This window comes from Podarcis cretensis, assembly GCF_951804945.1.
Source record: "Podarcis cretensis genome assembly, chromosome: 4".
Lineage (NCBI taxonomy): Eukaryota > Metazoa > Chordata > Lepidosauria > Squamata > Lacertidae > Podarcis > Podarcis cretensis.
Genome location: NC_137173.1, coordinates 42715269 through 42728592, shown reverse-complemented (window position 1 = coordinate 42728592; position 13324 = coordinate 42715269). Strand labels below are relative to the sequence as shown.

Here is a 13324-nt window from a genome sequence, read left to right as displayed (position 1 = left end):
CAGCAATATGAAAAACTTTTTAAAGCAATTCAAAATAATCATTAAAATGAATGATTACACAACCCTAATTAATAACAACAACAACAACAACAACAACAACAATAATAATTTTATTATTTATAACCCGCCCATCTGGCTGGGTTTTCCTAGCCACTCTGGGCGGTTCTCAACAGAACACTAAAAACAGAATACAGTGGCACCTCTGGTTACGAACTTAATTCGTTCCAGAGGTCCATTCTTAACCTGAAACTGTTTTTAACCTTAGGTACCACTTTAGCTAATGGGGCCTCTCGCTGCCACCGCGCGATTTCTGTTCTCATCCTGGGGCAAAGTTCTTAACCTGAGGTACTACTTCCAGGTTAGTGGAGTCTGTAACCCAAAGTGTTTGTAACCCGAGGTAGCACTGTAAAACTTCAAACATTAAAAACTTCCCTAGGCTAGGCTGAGAAATGCTGACCAACCCAGCTTTATGGAGTTCATGACTGAGTGAGGCAAAGCTAGACAGTATGTGGGAGATCTATGGTCAGAAACTCTCACTCCCCTGCTTTTCTTCTTATTACTAATTAACAGCCTGACGTAGCCCCTTTGAAGATTGGGGAAGTGATTCTAAAGACAGAGGTTTTACTATTTTCCTGATCTGAACTACTTCCCCAAAGCTGCTATTAGCTAGAGAGAGGAAAAAGACTAGCACAGCTTCTTCCTTTGCTCTTGTTTGTGAAAAGCCACCTTGCCACTTCTATTCAAGGACTTATTTCCATGTCGCTGCAAAATCTGGGGAGGAATGAGAAACTTTGCAGTGCTATGGAGCAAATGGCAGTCCTGCAAAAGATGGTAGTTAAGCCATTCCACCTCCACATGGAAATAGCTTGAGAAGTGCACAGCCAAGTTGTGTGTCCCATCCCTCACATCTCAAATATAGTCCGAGTTTCTGGCAAATAATCTCATAGTTCACTTTGCATAAATCAACAGTGTCTGTTCAGCGGTAGTGTACTTGCAAATTCAGAAGTGCAGGGTCCCTTCATGATAGTGTGGTATAGTGGTTAAGAGTGCTGAACTAATGCTGGGGAGACCTAGGTTCAAACCCCCACTCAGCTATGAAGCTCACCTTTTTATTTAACTTTTTTTTTTTTAAGTGTACCATCCTTCATCTGGAGATCTCAGGGTGGTTCAAATTATAAAAATACAAAATACATAATAAAAACAAGAAAAAACCCACAAACCAATAACTGTCCCCCTCCCCACATCCTCCTATAAACACGTTTAAAAGGGATATAAGATGGCAATCAGCCAAAGGCCTGATTGAAGAGAAATGTTTTTGTCTGCCACCTAGAGGTGTATAATGAAGGCGCCAGCCGAACCTTCCTAGGGAGAGCATTCCACAAACAGGGAGCCGCCTCCGAAAAGGCCCGTTCCTAAGTTGCATAGCTGTCAACTTTTCCATTTTCTTGCGAGGAATCCTATTCGGAATAAGGGAATTTCCCTTTAAAAAAGGGGAAAGTTGACAGCTATGCTGAGTTGCCGTGCTCTGAACCTTTCATGGAGGAGGCACACAAAGAACAGCCTTAGATGGTAATCACAGGATCTGGGTAGGTTCATATGCAGAGTAGTCCTTAAGGTGTTTTGGTCCTGACCTTGGGCCTAATGTATTTCACAGTGCTGAAATAAATAGTCACAGCCATGTTCCTATACAACCTAAGAGTATACAGTGTGCAATATACAATAATTACACAATAATCTTATATGTGCTGCAGAAATACTAACAGGTTTTTGATCCTCCACAACCCTGGATCACTGCTATATAGACCCGTACTCACTGAGAGGCAGTGAGAGAAAATTTCATATGCTGCAGAATGCTATATTAATTCCTGGTTATGTCTCCTGAGTATGGCGTGTGTGTATTGTAGATATTGGAAACTGGTGCTGCATAGTATTCCTCATTACCTTCCTCACTGAGCTTATAGATGATGGGGAAGAAGAAAGAAACAGCATGACGCTAAAACAAATTTGCAGATGCTGTTTAAGGAAGAGGGACCAATACCAGACATGGAAGAATTAACTCAGGAAATCAAACTATGTGGCATTATTGTGCTGGATAGGAAAGAGGAGGAAGAATGTTAAAAAATGAGACAAAACCCTAAATTTATCTTCAGTGAAGGGAATTAATCTGGTATGTTCTAAAACTCATATTTAAATGATCTTTTGGATTAAAAAAGAAAAACCTGTTTTGATGGCTGAATTAATACTGAAATTCGATTTTTTAAAAGCATTGTGACAACAAAGAACCTGGGCAACTGACAGATGTTCTGCCCTACATGATATAACAAGCAATGAACTACTTGTATTTTGTTTCTGTCACAAATGTGTTTTCTTTTCCATTCCGGATAAGAGCATGAAAGATTGACTTCGCTCAGTGATGAAAACTAAGATAACTTTAAGTACAACTGCTGCTGACAGCGGGTATCACTGGACATGATGGAACTTATTTTTGATCAAACGTGCATAGGGTTGCATTACATTTTTACTCTTAGTACAGTTAAAAGAACCTTGCTTTAAGTTCCTCAACAGAATTTGGAGCAAGTTTGCACTGTAGTCTCCAGTAGCAGTGCTTTTAAAATATAGCTGGAAGCGTTAAATCTTACTAGCTTTGCCTTGATAGGCTTCGTCAGAGGGGAGGAATACATACAGCAGTGGACGTATATCGTTCCGCTTTTTTTTTTTTTTTAAAAAAAAAAAGCCAGAGCAAATAAGTCGTCTGCAAAAATAGACAGGGCTCTTGAGCCTTGAGCCTCAACAGCCGTGCAAAAAAGGGAATTTCCGCTTGTCGTGCCCCAATATTAATATCATGCCACCACGCTTTTTTTAAAACCCCAAATCCTTTCCACGCCATCGACAATAGGGGCAGAGGAGGTGCAACAGAGTATGCACGGCGCTTCCTGCAAAGCAGCTGGTCAGGATTGCGCACGCGCAGTGGCGGGAATCCAACACCTCCCTCCCCCGAGCTCGCGCCACCTCCCGCTTCGCAGAACCCACTGGCCGAAGGGCGGGTGAACAGAAATGCTTTCCAGCCGGGGAGTTGCCTGCGCTGCGTCCTCCAAGGCGCCAGGGCGGCGCGCTCCTCCTTGGCCCACTTCCGGCACAGCTGAGTCCTGGAGGGAAGGTCCTGGGAAGCGGCTTCTGTGGGAGAGCGCTCGGCTGTTTGGCGATGGAGCCGCCGCTGGCGCCGCCGCAGGGACCGGTCCGAGTCTCGGCTGCCTCTTCTCCCGCGCTGGCCGCGGGGCAGCCCAAGGTTTTGAGTAGGCCGGAGCCGCCGGGCTCGGGCTCGGGCTGGGAGCGGGTCCAGGAGCTCTTCCGGCGAGAGTAAGCCCGGGGGTTTTGTTTTGCAAGAATGCGAGGGTGTCCCGGGAAGCGGCGGGCGCCCCCGTCTCCTTGCAGCCAGGCGGGGCGGGCGCGGGGCTGGCAGTGGACGCGAAGGCAAAAGCTTTGCTGAAAGCCCACTCGCGTGCCGAGTTGAGTTGTCTCGAGCCTCACACGGGCACTTTCAGCCTCTGTTGATAACGTGGCTTCATTTAACGCTGGCGTTGCATGGCGGGGGGTTCGGGATTTCTGAAACGTGAAGGGGGCTTTTTATGTCCTGAAGACTTGAGTTCTCATCGAAGCCTTTTCTCCCGCAGCGAGCTAAATCGGTATCCTGAAGAAACGGTCAATATCATCAAAGCAACGTTTTGCGGGGGCATTGCCGGCATGGTCTATGGCGGGGTACCCGGTTTTATAAACGCCAAGAGACGGTACATTGAGCAGAGCCAAGGAGAGGTTTTCCACAATCGCTTGGATGCTGCGGTACGGACAGATTCCTGGCATGGTAGAGCACACATCAAATCAGTCTTCCCAATAATGCCGTTACACACATCTCCTTAAGTGAGCACACTAGGAGTGCTATGGACACTTGTCACTTTCACTTCAAAAAGGTGGTTGTAGAGCTTGGGAAGGGCAACCAAAACCATCAAGAAGCTGGGGCAACTCACCTGAGAGAAATGTTATGATGTTATGGGCTTTTTAGTTTAGAAAAAGTGCAGGGTGTGATAAAGGTGTGTACTTGGTATGGAAAAACTGATTACAGTAGATACAAGTTTTTCCCTTTTCATATAATGCTAGAACCTGTGATCATCTGATGAAGCTGAATGCTGGAATATTTAGGACAAAAGGAAGTGCTCCTTCACACACCACATAGTTAAGGATGGGATTTGCTGCCATAAGATGTAGTAGTAGCTGCCAGGTTATGTGGCTTTACAAGGGGATTATTCATCAGTAATAAAGCTGTCGATGGCTACTAGTCATGTTGGCTGCATACTGCCTCCAGTCTTGTGAGTTGGTGTACCTGTGAATAGCAGGAACATACTGGGACGCAGGTGGCGCTGTGGGTTAAAGCCTCAGCGCCTAGGGCTTGCCGATCGAAAGGTCGGCGGTTCGAATCCCTGCGGCGGGGTGCGCTCCCGCTGCTCGGTCCCAGCGCCTGCCAACCTAGCAGTTCGAAAGCACCTCCGGGTGCAAGTAGATAAATAGGGACCGCTTACCAGCGGGAAGGTAAACGGCGTTTCCGTGTGCGGCTCTGGCTCGCCAGAGCAGCGATGTCACGCTGGCCACGTGACCCGGAAGTGTCTCCGGACAGCGCTGGCCCCTGGCCTCTTAAGTGAGATGGGCGCACAACCCCAGAGTCTGTCAAGACTGGCCCGTACGGGCAGGGGTACCTTTACCTTTACCTTACTGTGGAACATGTGGGAATGTGCCATTGTGCTTATGTTCTGCCTGCGGGCTTTCCATAAAGATTGGGTTGGTCACTGTGACAACAAGAAACTGGACTTCATGGGGCTAGATTGAGGATCACAGCCAGCATTTCCATATTGCCTGGGTTAATAGTCTGGATAATATCACTGAAGGCAACTAAAATGTTTAGTTCTGAGATGAGCACTGAAAAATCCAGAAATAAAAAAGCAGGTTATGTGCATGTACAAATGAGCTGAGTGGTCCATAGTTTTGTCAACAGTAAAGCCTGCTGAATTGTTTCTGGTGCAAGGGTCTAGTCCAGAATCCAGACTATAAAGGTGCAGGTGGGGATGTGCATGCAGAAGCAAAATAAATAACTAAATTGTGTGAAATGGGAGATACTGGACTTCTTTGATTCTTTCTGCTTCTAAGCAAATATTTTAGCCCCTATATAAGATACCTTACTAGTAGGCCTCCTTTTCTCATTAACCTCAGGAATGGTACATATAAAATGTCATTTGGGGCGTAATAAAAATTGGTAGTGTGGCCTGACAATGTCTTTAAACTTTTGTAACTTTCTTGATAGCGAACTGCACATCGTGCAGCAACCAGGGGCTTCATCCGTTACGGTTGGCGTTGGGGCTGGAGAGTTGCTTCCTTTGTGGCAATATTCAAGTGAGTATGCTTATTCTTGGTAGGAGGAGACAGTTAATGTACAATTAACTGTTCTAAAATGTTGCCATTGTCATATCTGTGAGCAGTTAACTTGCAAGATAAGACAGTTTAAATAGAACCTCTCCTTATGTCCTTTCCTTCTGACCATCATCACCATCAGATGGTGTAGAGTCTTGTAAAAACAGCTTATCTACCCCCAGCCAATCATTGGGACTTGCTTAAGGCAAACCAACCATTTCTGTTCTATCAAAAAAAAGCTATGTTGGCATATTGAGAGCTGTGGTTGCTTCTCCTCAGAAGGTCTATAGTCATTCTGTAACATCATAGCAGACCAGCTAATAAGAACTCTCAGGCGACTGGTGAAAAACTGTCTATTTTTCTATCTGGGGTGGGACCAGGGTCTGACTGCGGTGCTCTGGGCCTACATTCAACCCTTATGACCCTCCTCAGACCATAATCCCTCCCAAGCTTTTTCCTTGGTTGGAATGTATGAATGCTTCCTGGACAGAGGATGGGAGAGGGTATGTAGAGAAAGCTTGCATGTATGGAATGTAGCCTATTAGTGTCCTGTTAGTCATTATATATTTTTAAGCTGTAATGACAGTTTTATATAAGATCCAGGGATAGACTTTATTTTACTTATTTTTTTAGTCTGTCATTTATAATTAAAACTCCAATTATTTAAAACTCTTACCTCAGGTAATTGCAATTGTCCTTGAACTTGAAATGGCATACTGTATTCAGTATCCAAATTACAGCCTGCTTTGTACATTATTTTTTTCTCTAGTTTCCATTAGTAGAAAAAAACATGCATGCTATCACTTGTGAAGTATGTGTTTCACGTTTTGCCATAAATATATGGATCGGGAAGTGTATATTTTTCCTGTATGTTGTATGTAAACTTTGTCCTGTGTAGAAAAAGTCACGTGTGAAATGATTCTAAATACTCACCGTATCGTCTAAAATGGGAAGAGTTAGCAAAATTTTTAGTCAAGAACTACAGGCCACTGTTTGGACCACCAGAAATAAAAGTCTTTTTCTTTCATTGGGCAGTTTTCCTTATTAATCCTTGTTTTTCTCACAGCACAGTGAGCACAGCTATGTCTGCATACCGTGATAAAAACGCCCTCAGTCACTTTGCCATTGCAGGAGGTGAGGCGATGATATTTGAATGTTCTGTTTTGAATGAGGCAGAAAAGTTGATTAGAGAAAATTAGTTTCAGAGCTCAAGAGTCCTGCTTCTTGGTTTTTAATCTTCACTTTTTGACCCCGATCAAATTCAAAAATACGTTTTGTTACTTAAAATGATTTTTTTTAACCAGGCAGATCTTTCTGTCCTGCTGATTTCAGGAAAACTCATTTCCAAATGTGTATGCTTATGATGACAGCGTTAATATTGTGCAAGCTATAGTGGTTCTTTGGTGAAAGGTTCTTAAAGGATTATAATATTAGAGGATTAGTAAATAATTTAGGATACAATTCTATTCCCAGTTACTTGGTAGTAAGTTCCCCTGAACTCAAGGGGACTTACTTCTGAGTAGATATGTAAAGGATTGTGCTGTCAGTCATGTTAAATATGAATGGAGAATTGAGAACCCAGCAAAGGAGAGGCATCTTCTCAGTTTCTCTTTCATTGTCAGATTTTGCTACTAAATTAATCTTATATTGAGAGAAGCCATTTTTTGCTAGCTCTGAAAAGTGCTATAAGTGGATACTAATTTGTATTTTTGTACATGCAGAAATTAAATCTTATAATTAAAAACACTTAAAAGAGAAACTTAATCCCTGCCCTAATTTTTCTGTCAGAGTAAGCTGTCTGCTGTGAAACTGCTATAGTCCTCTGACATAAAAATGGCCCTATTGAACCGACACATCCAGATTTAAAAAAATATATAATAACTGAAAAAAATCTAAAGGAACAGTTCACCATATCCTGCTTTGTAATCTCCTTTGGTTTCAGCTGAGTTTGTACTGAGTCCTACATAAAGCTCGCTGAAATTATTGGAGGCTGCACCCTTTTAAAGGTACATTGTCAACCTCTTGCAGATTCCACTTGGCATCTTGTCCATCTGTTTTTTTGCAGACCCATTTTTGTAAAGCTATCATGACAACATGAAAGGACAATCTAATTCTCTTCCTAGATCAGTACGTAAGAAAATAATTATATGGGAGAGGTCTTTGTTTTATTAACATCTTTTCTCTTTTGTGAAAGCCCCAGAGCTGACCCGTTTTAATGCATTTCTGCATATTATTGAAACTAGTAGTTTATGACTTGTCAGCATTCCCAGCTTCTGGCTCCACAAATTCTTCTAATTCATAAGGGAGCATCACATTACCCAAACACTGCATGGATGAAGGCAGCAGCTCCTGCTGGTTGCATATACCTAGAAAGAAGCACCAACTTTCCTTTCACAAATGGGAGCCATAACAGTTCTAACTTGAATGTGCTGTTGGCCACAGCTGCTTATGCCTGACAAATGACTGGTAGATTATTTTCCCCAGTGGCGTAGCGTGGGTTGTCAGCACCCGGGGCAAGGCAAGTAATTTGCGCCCCCTAACCCATGGATTTTAGCGCTGGAGTCTCTTCCACTAGATTAGCGCGCCCCCCCAGATGTTGCGCCCGGTGCGGCCGGCCCCCCCTGCACCCCCCACGCTACGCCACTGATTTTCCCCATAGATGGTAATTGGTATGATTCCTTACAGCACTCAGCTATTGTAATTTGGTACCTTTTTACGCTGGTCCTTGACACTTGAGATGTACATTTTTAGGATCCTTTATTGTTTTAATTGGGTTTTCATGTTGCATTTAAAATTGTTGTGAGCTACCCTGGGACGTTAGAATGAAGTGTGGGTAATAAATCAATGAATAATGATAATAAGCATAAGCAAAAACCTATAAAATCAGTTGAAACTTTGAAGACAAACTGGTTTCTAAGTTGTACTGACAACATAGACTTCTCATATTGTGTTCTAAAATGAAATAGACATTACAGTTGCTGCAGCATACACTTTTAAGTGCGGACGTAACAAATATGGGCACAAGTTTTTTAAGATATGCATACGGTGCCTGTACATATTTGCTGTAGGAAATACTGATGGTCCGTCCCCCCCCCCCCAAAAAAAAATTATAATATTTGGAGCTGCCCGTAGCTGAATCTTTAGTGTGTAGTCCTGGAGCAGAGTCCAGTTTTACAGGACAGGACAGGACAGGAAAAGGGGAGGCAGAAGGAATGACAAAAAAGCTTTTTCATTGTAGCTGAGACTTCTTGCAAATCTCTTGTGTGTGGTCTGATTCTATTGTTTTTCTTATTTCTAGGTTGTACAGGAGCCTTGTTCAGAATGCACTTGGGCTTGAGAGGTTTGGTTGGCGGGAGCCTTTTTGGGACGTTGTTGGGGTAGGTTGCTCATAGATGTACAGTACATGTACACACAGATGCACTAGGAACCAGAAGTGCTTCCTTTTGTTGGGTGTGATAGTCTGCAGGTGTCATTACAAGGCAGTTTTTGAATCTTGACAGGATTTCCTGCAAACTTCCTTCTAGCCTTAGACCTCGTCTGTTTTCTCTCTTACTGCAGAAGGTGGCTATTTTTATTCCAATTTCCCACTTAGTTTTTCTGCATTCTTCTTAAACAGAAATTGATTTTTATTTGCCTGTCTACTAATGTTTAAATGGGTAGAGGTGCTGATTTTTTAAAAAAACACACAAATATATTGATTGCTGTGGTGGGTCAATTGTTAATTTGGAGGATCCATTGTCCTTTTGTTCTCAGTCAGCTTTTTCAGCCCATCATTTCTTTTCTTCCTGGAGGTGGGTGGGAGTAAATGTTTAGTAGACATAGGGTCAACATTTAGGGAATCAGTTTAATGGAGAAGACCCACACAGAATTATGTTTTCTAATTATAAGAACAACACAATAACAGTTAAAAATGATGGATTCCCTTTCCAGATTTGGGACACTTTTCTTCACCTCTACTACATCAATAGTTTTGATGTGTGTTGCATGCTGGGTATGGGCAGTAATGTTTAATTTAAAAAAGACTGAAGGAAGATGGAATGTTATCTATTTGTGGTTGACAGTAGAATTGAGCTCCTATTTTGCTACTGCTTTTAAAAAAGCCTTCAATCAATCTTTATTGTGGTCAAAGACCAGACAGCAGAATTAACAACAGCCACATATACTATAGCTTTAAAAAAGAAAATGGATGAATAGGAGAAGGCACAGATGCAACTACTGGCAGAGTGACTGGTCCCCCATTGTTTATAAGTAAGAAAGTTCTCCATATGGCAAAATGTACTTCCTGTGTCATCATCTTGCAGTGTACCTGCTGGAGCATTACTGATGTCAATGCAAAAATTTGCTGGCGAAACCTTGATCGAGAGAAGAAAACGAGAGCAATGGGAGCTGTATGAACAGAAGCTGGCAGAATGGTAGGGAACCAGTGCTGTTAGGTTTTAATTATTAACTCTGCTACTGAGCCAGGGTGGATCTGCTCTTCCTCTCGGAGTGCTACACAATGATTTAGCCATCTTCCACTAGTGATGTGATATGATGCTCTTGACACTGACCATCAGTCATCTTTTGCTCGTTTTGAATTTTCAACTTTTGCATTTTCTGGAGCTTTTGCTGATATGGAATTGGTAGTTCCATAAAAATCCACATACTGTTGGTGTAATGGGCCCGTGGCTTAATTTTAGCTTTATTTTTAGAATCCTCTCAAAATCTATGGCAATTGACAAATGGCACACTAGCAACAATGGCATTTTCTGGGTATCTTGTGATCTCAAGGGTGGGCTATAGCCATTTTTCTAGCCACCCAGTCCTATTTCCTAAAGTGGCTAACAGTATAGGTAGATTTAAACAATGAAGGAGCATAGGAGAACTCTATTTCTTCCAGATGTTTTGGACTACAGCACCCATCAGCCTGAGGTAGCATTGCCTAATGGTCAGGGATGATGGGAGCAATAATCCAGCAACATCTGGAGTGCCCTAGATTGGAGAAGACTGTTCTAGCACCAAGTTAATAATGCTTTATGGAGCATTCAAATTTATTAAAAAGCATTATTCACTCCCACTTGGTTGTATCTCATGTAGTATTTCCCAGCCTCTTCCCTACATAGTTTCTGTATTAGTTTTCTCCCCTTGTACACTGGTTTTAAAGTTATAACCTCCTGAATAAAAATACAAGAGGGGAAGAACATTTTACAATTACGAACAGCCTTCTAGAGCTGTTTCCAGATGAAAATTTTATCCTATAGTTTTAATATATTTCTCATATATTCAGTGTCCAGTTTGTTCATTCACTTTTCTGTGTGAACTGATCAGTTTGTCCTATGCAGGCATGTGGGCAATGGCAGATACAATGTAGGTGAAAAAGCCCTTTATAGCAGTTCACTGAGCCCTATTGAAAGTGTTTCCAGGATGTATGAAGGGAAGAAAGGGTTGTCTTTAAGAAAAGAATAGTTGTCATGTGGAGGATTGTGTGAAGGAATAGTCTCTGTTTGAAACAATTCGTTATAGACCGTTAATGATTTGTCAGTGGTAAATGGATTGGCTTCAGCCTACAATGTTTGTTTGTTTTTTTAAATGTATTTTTATTAAAGATTTCTTAGTGTACAAAAACACGTGTGTTATCCTTTTTTTCAAGTTGTGTTTTCTACAGTTTGGTTTCATTTGTTGTGAGACATTAGTGTTACATACAATGTTAGGTTAGGAAGAAAAGAGGGGGCGAGAGGGGAAAGGGTGGGTGGGGTGGGGTGGAGTGGTTATGTCTCTATTCTTCTACTTAGTGTATGTGTGGGGTTTTGTGTCAGCGTCACTTGTCTGGGTTCCCTTACTATTCGCTCGTTGTGTTTCCTTGGTGGGGAGAGAGGTTGGGGTTGGCCTTGGGTGTGGTTGGTTGTCTTTGGGTGGCTGTAGTGAGATTTGTTTTTGTGAGTGAGCGGTGTGTATGTGTGTGTGTGTATTTTTGAATCAGGTTAGCCAGATTGATTCGTATGCTGTTGGTGGATTCTTGTCATTGTCTTGTTAGGCTGTGTATGTGATAAAGGGGAGCCATACTGGGGTGAAGGCATCTTCTTCTATTTGTCCCTGTGTCAGTTTCAGTTTATTAGTTAGTTTTTCTAATAAGTTTCAGCCTCCAATGTTAATAGTGATATAAACATATGAGGTGCAGTTTTGTTTTCCTCTCAGAAGTACAACCATGTTCTTTTTTCTTTTTCTTTTTAGGAGGACCAGGCTCAGCGTCACTGAAAACATCTCAAAGGAAATGGATGATGTACTTCAGGAAGGAGCTTCTCCCAGATCATGAGTGAAAACAAATGTTTTTAGTATTGCACACTGGAACTCTTAACAAGTGGTGTTAAAAGTCTTTCTTGTGGCCTGTTGCTCAGTACACAATGGACTCTCTTGAAGAGCTCCTAGGTTTTGTCAGATAAACCAGGAACATGGAAAGTTCAGCTTCAGGTGATGACTAGCTCCCTCTTTAGTTGGGAGAGGAATAAGCTTGAATTACTTCTCTGGATAGAGAAAGTACAAAATTCACTTTTTGGGGATATGCTCTAAGGGATAGCATGGGTGTATTCCGAAGGTCTCCAGGGTAAGTTGATGGGTTGAATGGTGGAGTAAATCTAAAACAATAAAGAAAAATAATAATTATTTTGAATGTTCATGTTCATTGCTATATGAATTCTTGGGTTTGGTGCCACTCCTCTTTTGAATGCAGTACTATAAATCTTAACTTACCTTTGACCTTACTACATACCAGGAGACATAGGTGCTGGGGGGGAGCGAGGGCTCCCCCAATATTTCTGAATAAAGCTCTGCCCCCCAAAGGTCTGCGGCAGCCGTGTGTGCATGTTCATGTCACGTGTGCAAGCTGTGGGGCTTCCACACAAACCGTCAGCAAAAAATGTTTTGCCATTACAATATAAAACAGCATTGACTAGCTTTGGTATGTTTCACTTGGAAGGAGTTCCCTTGGAATAAATGAGAAAATAAGGGTGATATTGCAGTGTCCTGCCTCCCTGCCCCTGATGTTCCATGTCCCCAACAGCCATTACTGGGCTGCTCTTTATTAATATACAGTAACCATAAAACATAAACAAAATTAATTAGTAAATTCAACAATAAAATCTACAACCTCCTTACAACTGCAGCAAGTTAAGTTTCCTGTGGGCTTTAACAGGATACTACCAGTATATTTTTTTTATTGGGTTGTCAAAATGTTCTGTGCGTATGTGTTTTGTTGAGAGTTGTGAAGCTGCACATGCTTTGACTATTTGTTGCTGGTGGTTGTAGTATTTGTATACTGATTCCCCCCCCCCCCCCCCGCGAGCTCAAGGCTGTGTGCATTGTCTTCCACTTCCCCATTTTTATTTTCACAACTGCCCTGTGAAGTAAGATATGCTGAGAGCTGGTAGTTTAGACACCGAAGTTGTGAAACTACACATACTTAAGAACATTTTCTGCTTTTTATTTATTGGGGTTGACAAACATTTTTTGTTTTGCCATTTTGCTGTAAGTATGAAGACTATGACATGTAGTAGTTAAAGCATTGTATTACATGATCTGTGATACAAATATGTATCTTGCTTTTCTACTCAGGAGCCCAAGGTTGTATACATTATCCTCTCCTTCCCTCTTTTATCTTGGCCTAGCCTACCTCGCAGGGCAGGTGCAGAGTTAATAAGCAGCAGGTCTCTCCAATAGATTTTGGGGGGTGTGCAGGGGCCTCACATCACATGCAGTGTACCAGGCCCTGGAAAAACCCTGTTGGCATCCTTGCGTACAATCCCAACTCAGCTGGCTACAGATTTTCAGGATTTTTTAAAAGCGTATTCATGCCCAATATACCAAAGTTTGTCCTAAAATAGTGGCATTTCCTGCA

General features: G+C 42.1%; 1 protein-coding gene across 1 annotated transcript; it reads left to right on the top strand.

Annotated features, from left to right (window-relative positions):
- Positions 1-3138: 3138 nt before the first annotated feature.
- TIMMDC1 (translocase of inner mitochondrial membrane domain containing 1) lies at positions 3139-12093 on the top strand. The gene is made up of 7 exons (XM_079974860.1): positions 3139-3357; positions 3672-3837; positions 5348-5436; positions 6521-6588; positions 8753-8831; positions 9756-9866; positions 11665-12093. The coding sequence occupies exons 1-7, from the start codon at positions 3203-3205 to the stop codon at positions 11744-11746; spliced, it is 750 nt and encodes a 249-aa protein (XP_079830986.1). The 5' UTR covers positions 3139-3202; the 3' UTR covers positions 11747-12093.
- The last annotated feature ends 1231 nt before the right edge of the window (positions 12094-13324 follow it).

What these genes read in the sequence shown, in the direction of transcription:
- TIMMDC1 (XM_079974860.1), top strand. Translation starts at nt 3,203, where the DNA reads ATGGAGCCGCCGCTGGCGCCGCCGCAGGGACCGGTCCGAGTCTCGGCT. An exon ending in TCACTTTGCCATTGCAGGAG is followed by an intron (nt 6,589 to 8,752) that starts GTGAGGCGATGA and finishes TCTTATTTCTAG; the next exon opens with GTTGTACAGGAGCCTTGTTC. An exon ending in CTTTTTGGGACGTTGTTGGG is followed by an intron (nt 8,832 to 9,755) that starts GTAGGTTGCTCA and finishes ATCATCTTGCAG; the next exon opens with TGTACCTGCTGGAGCATTAC.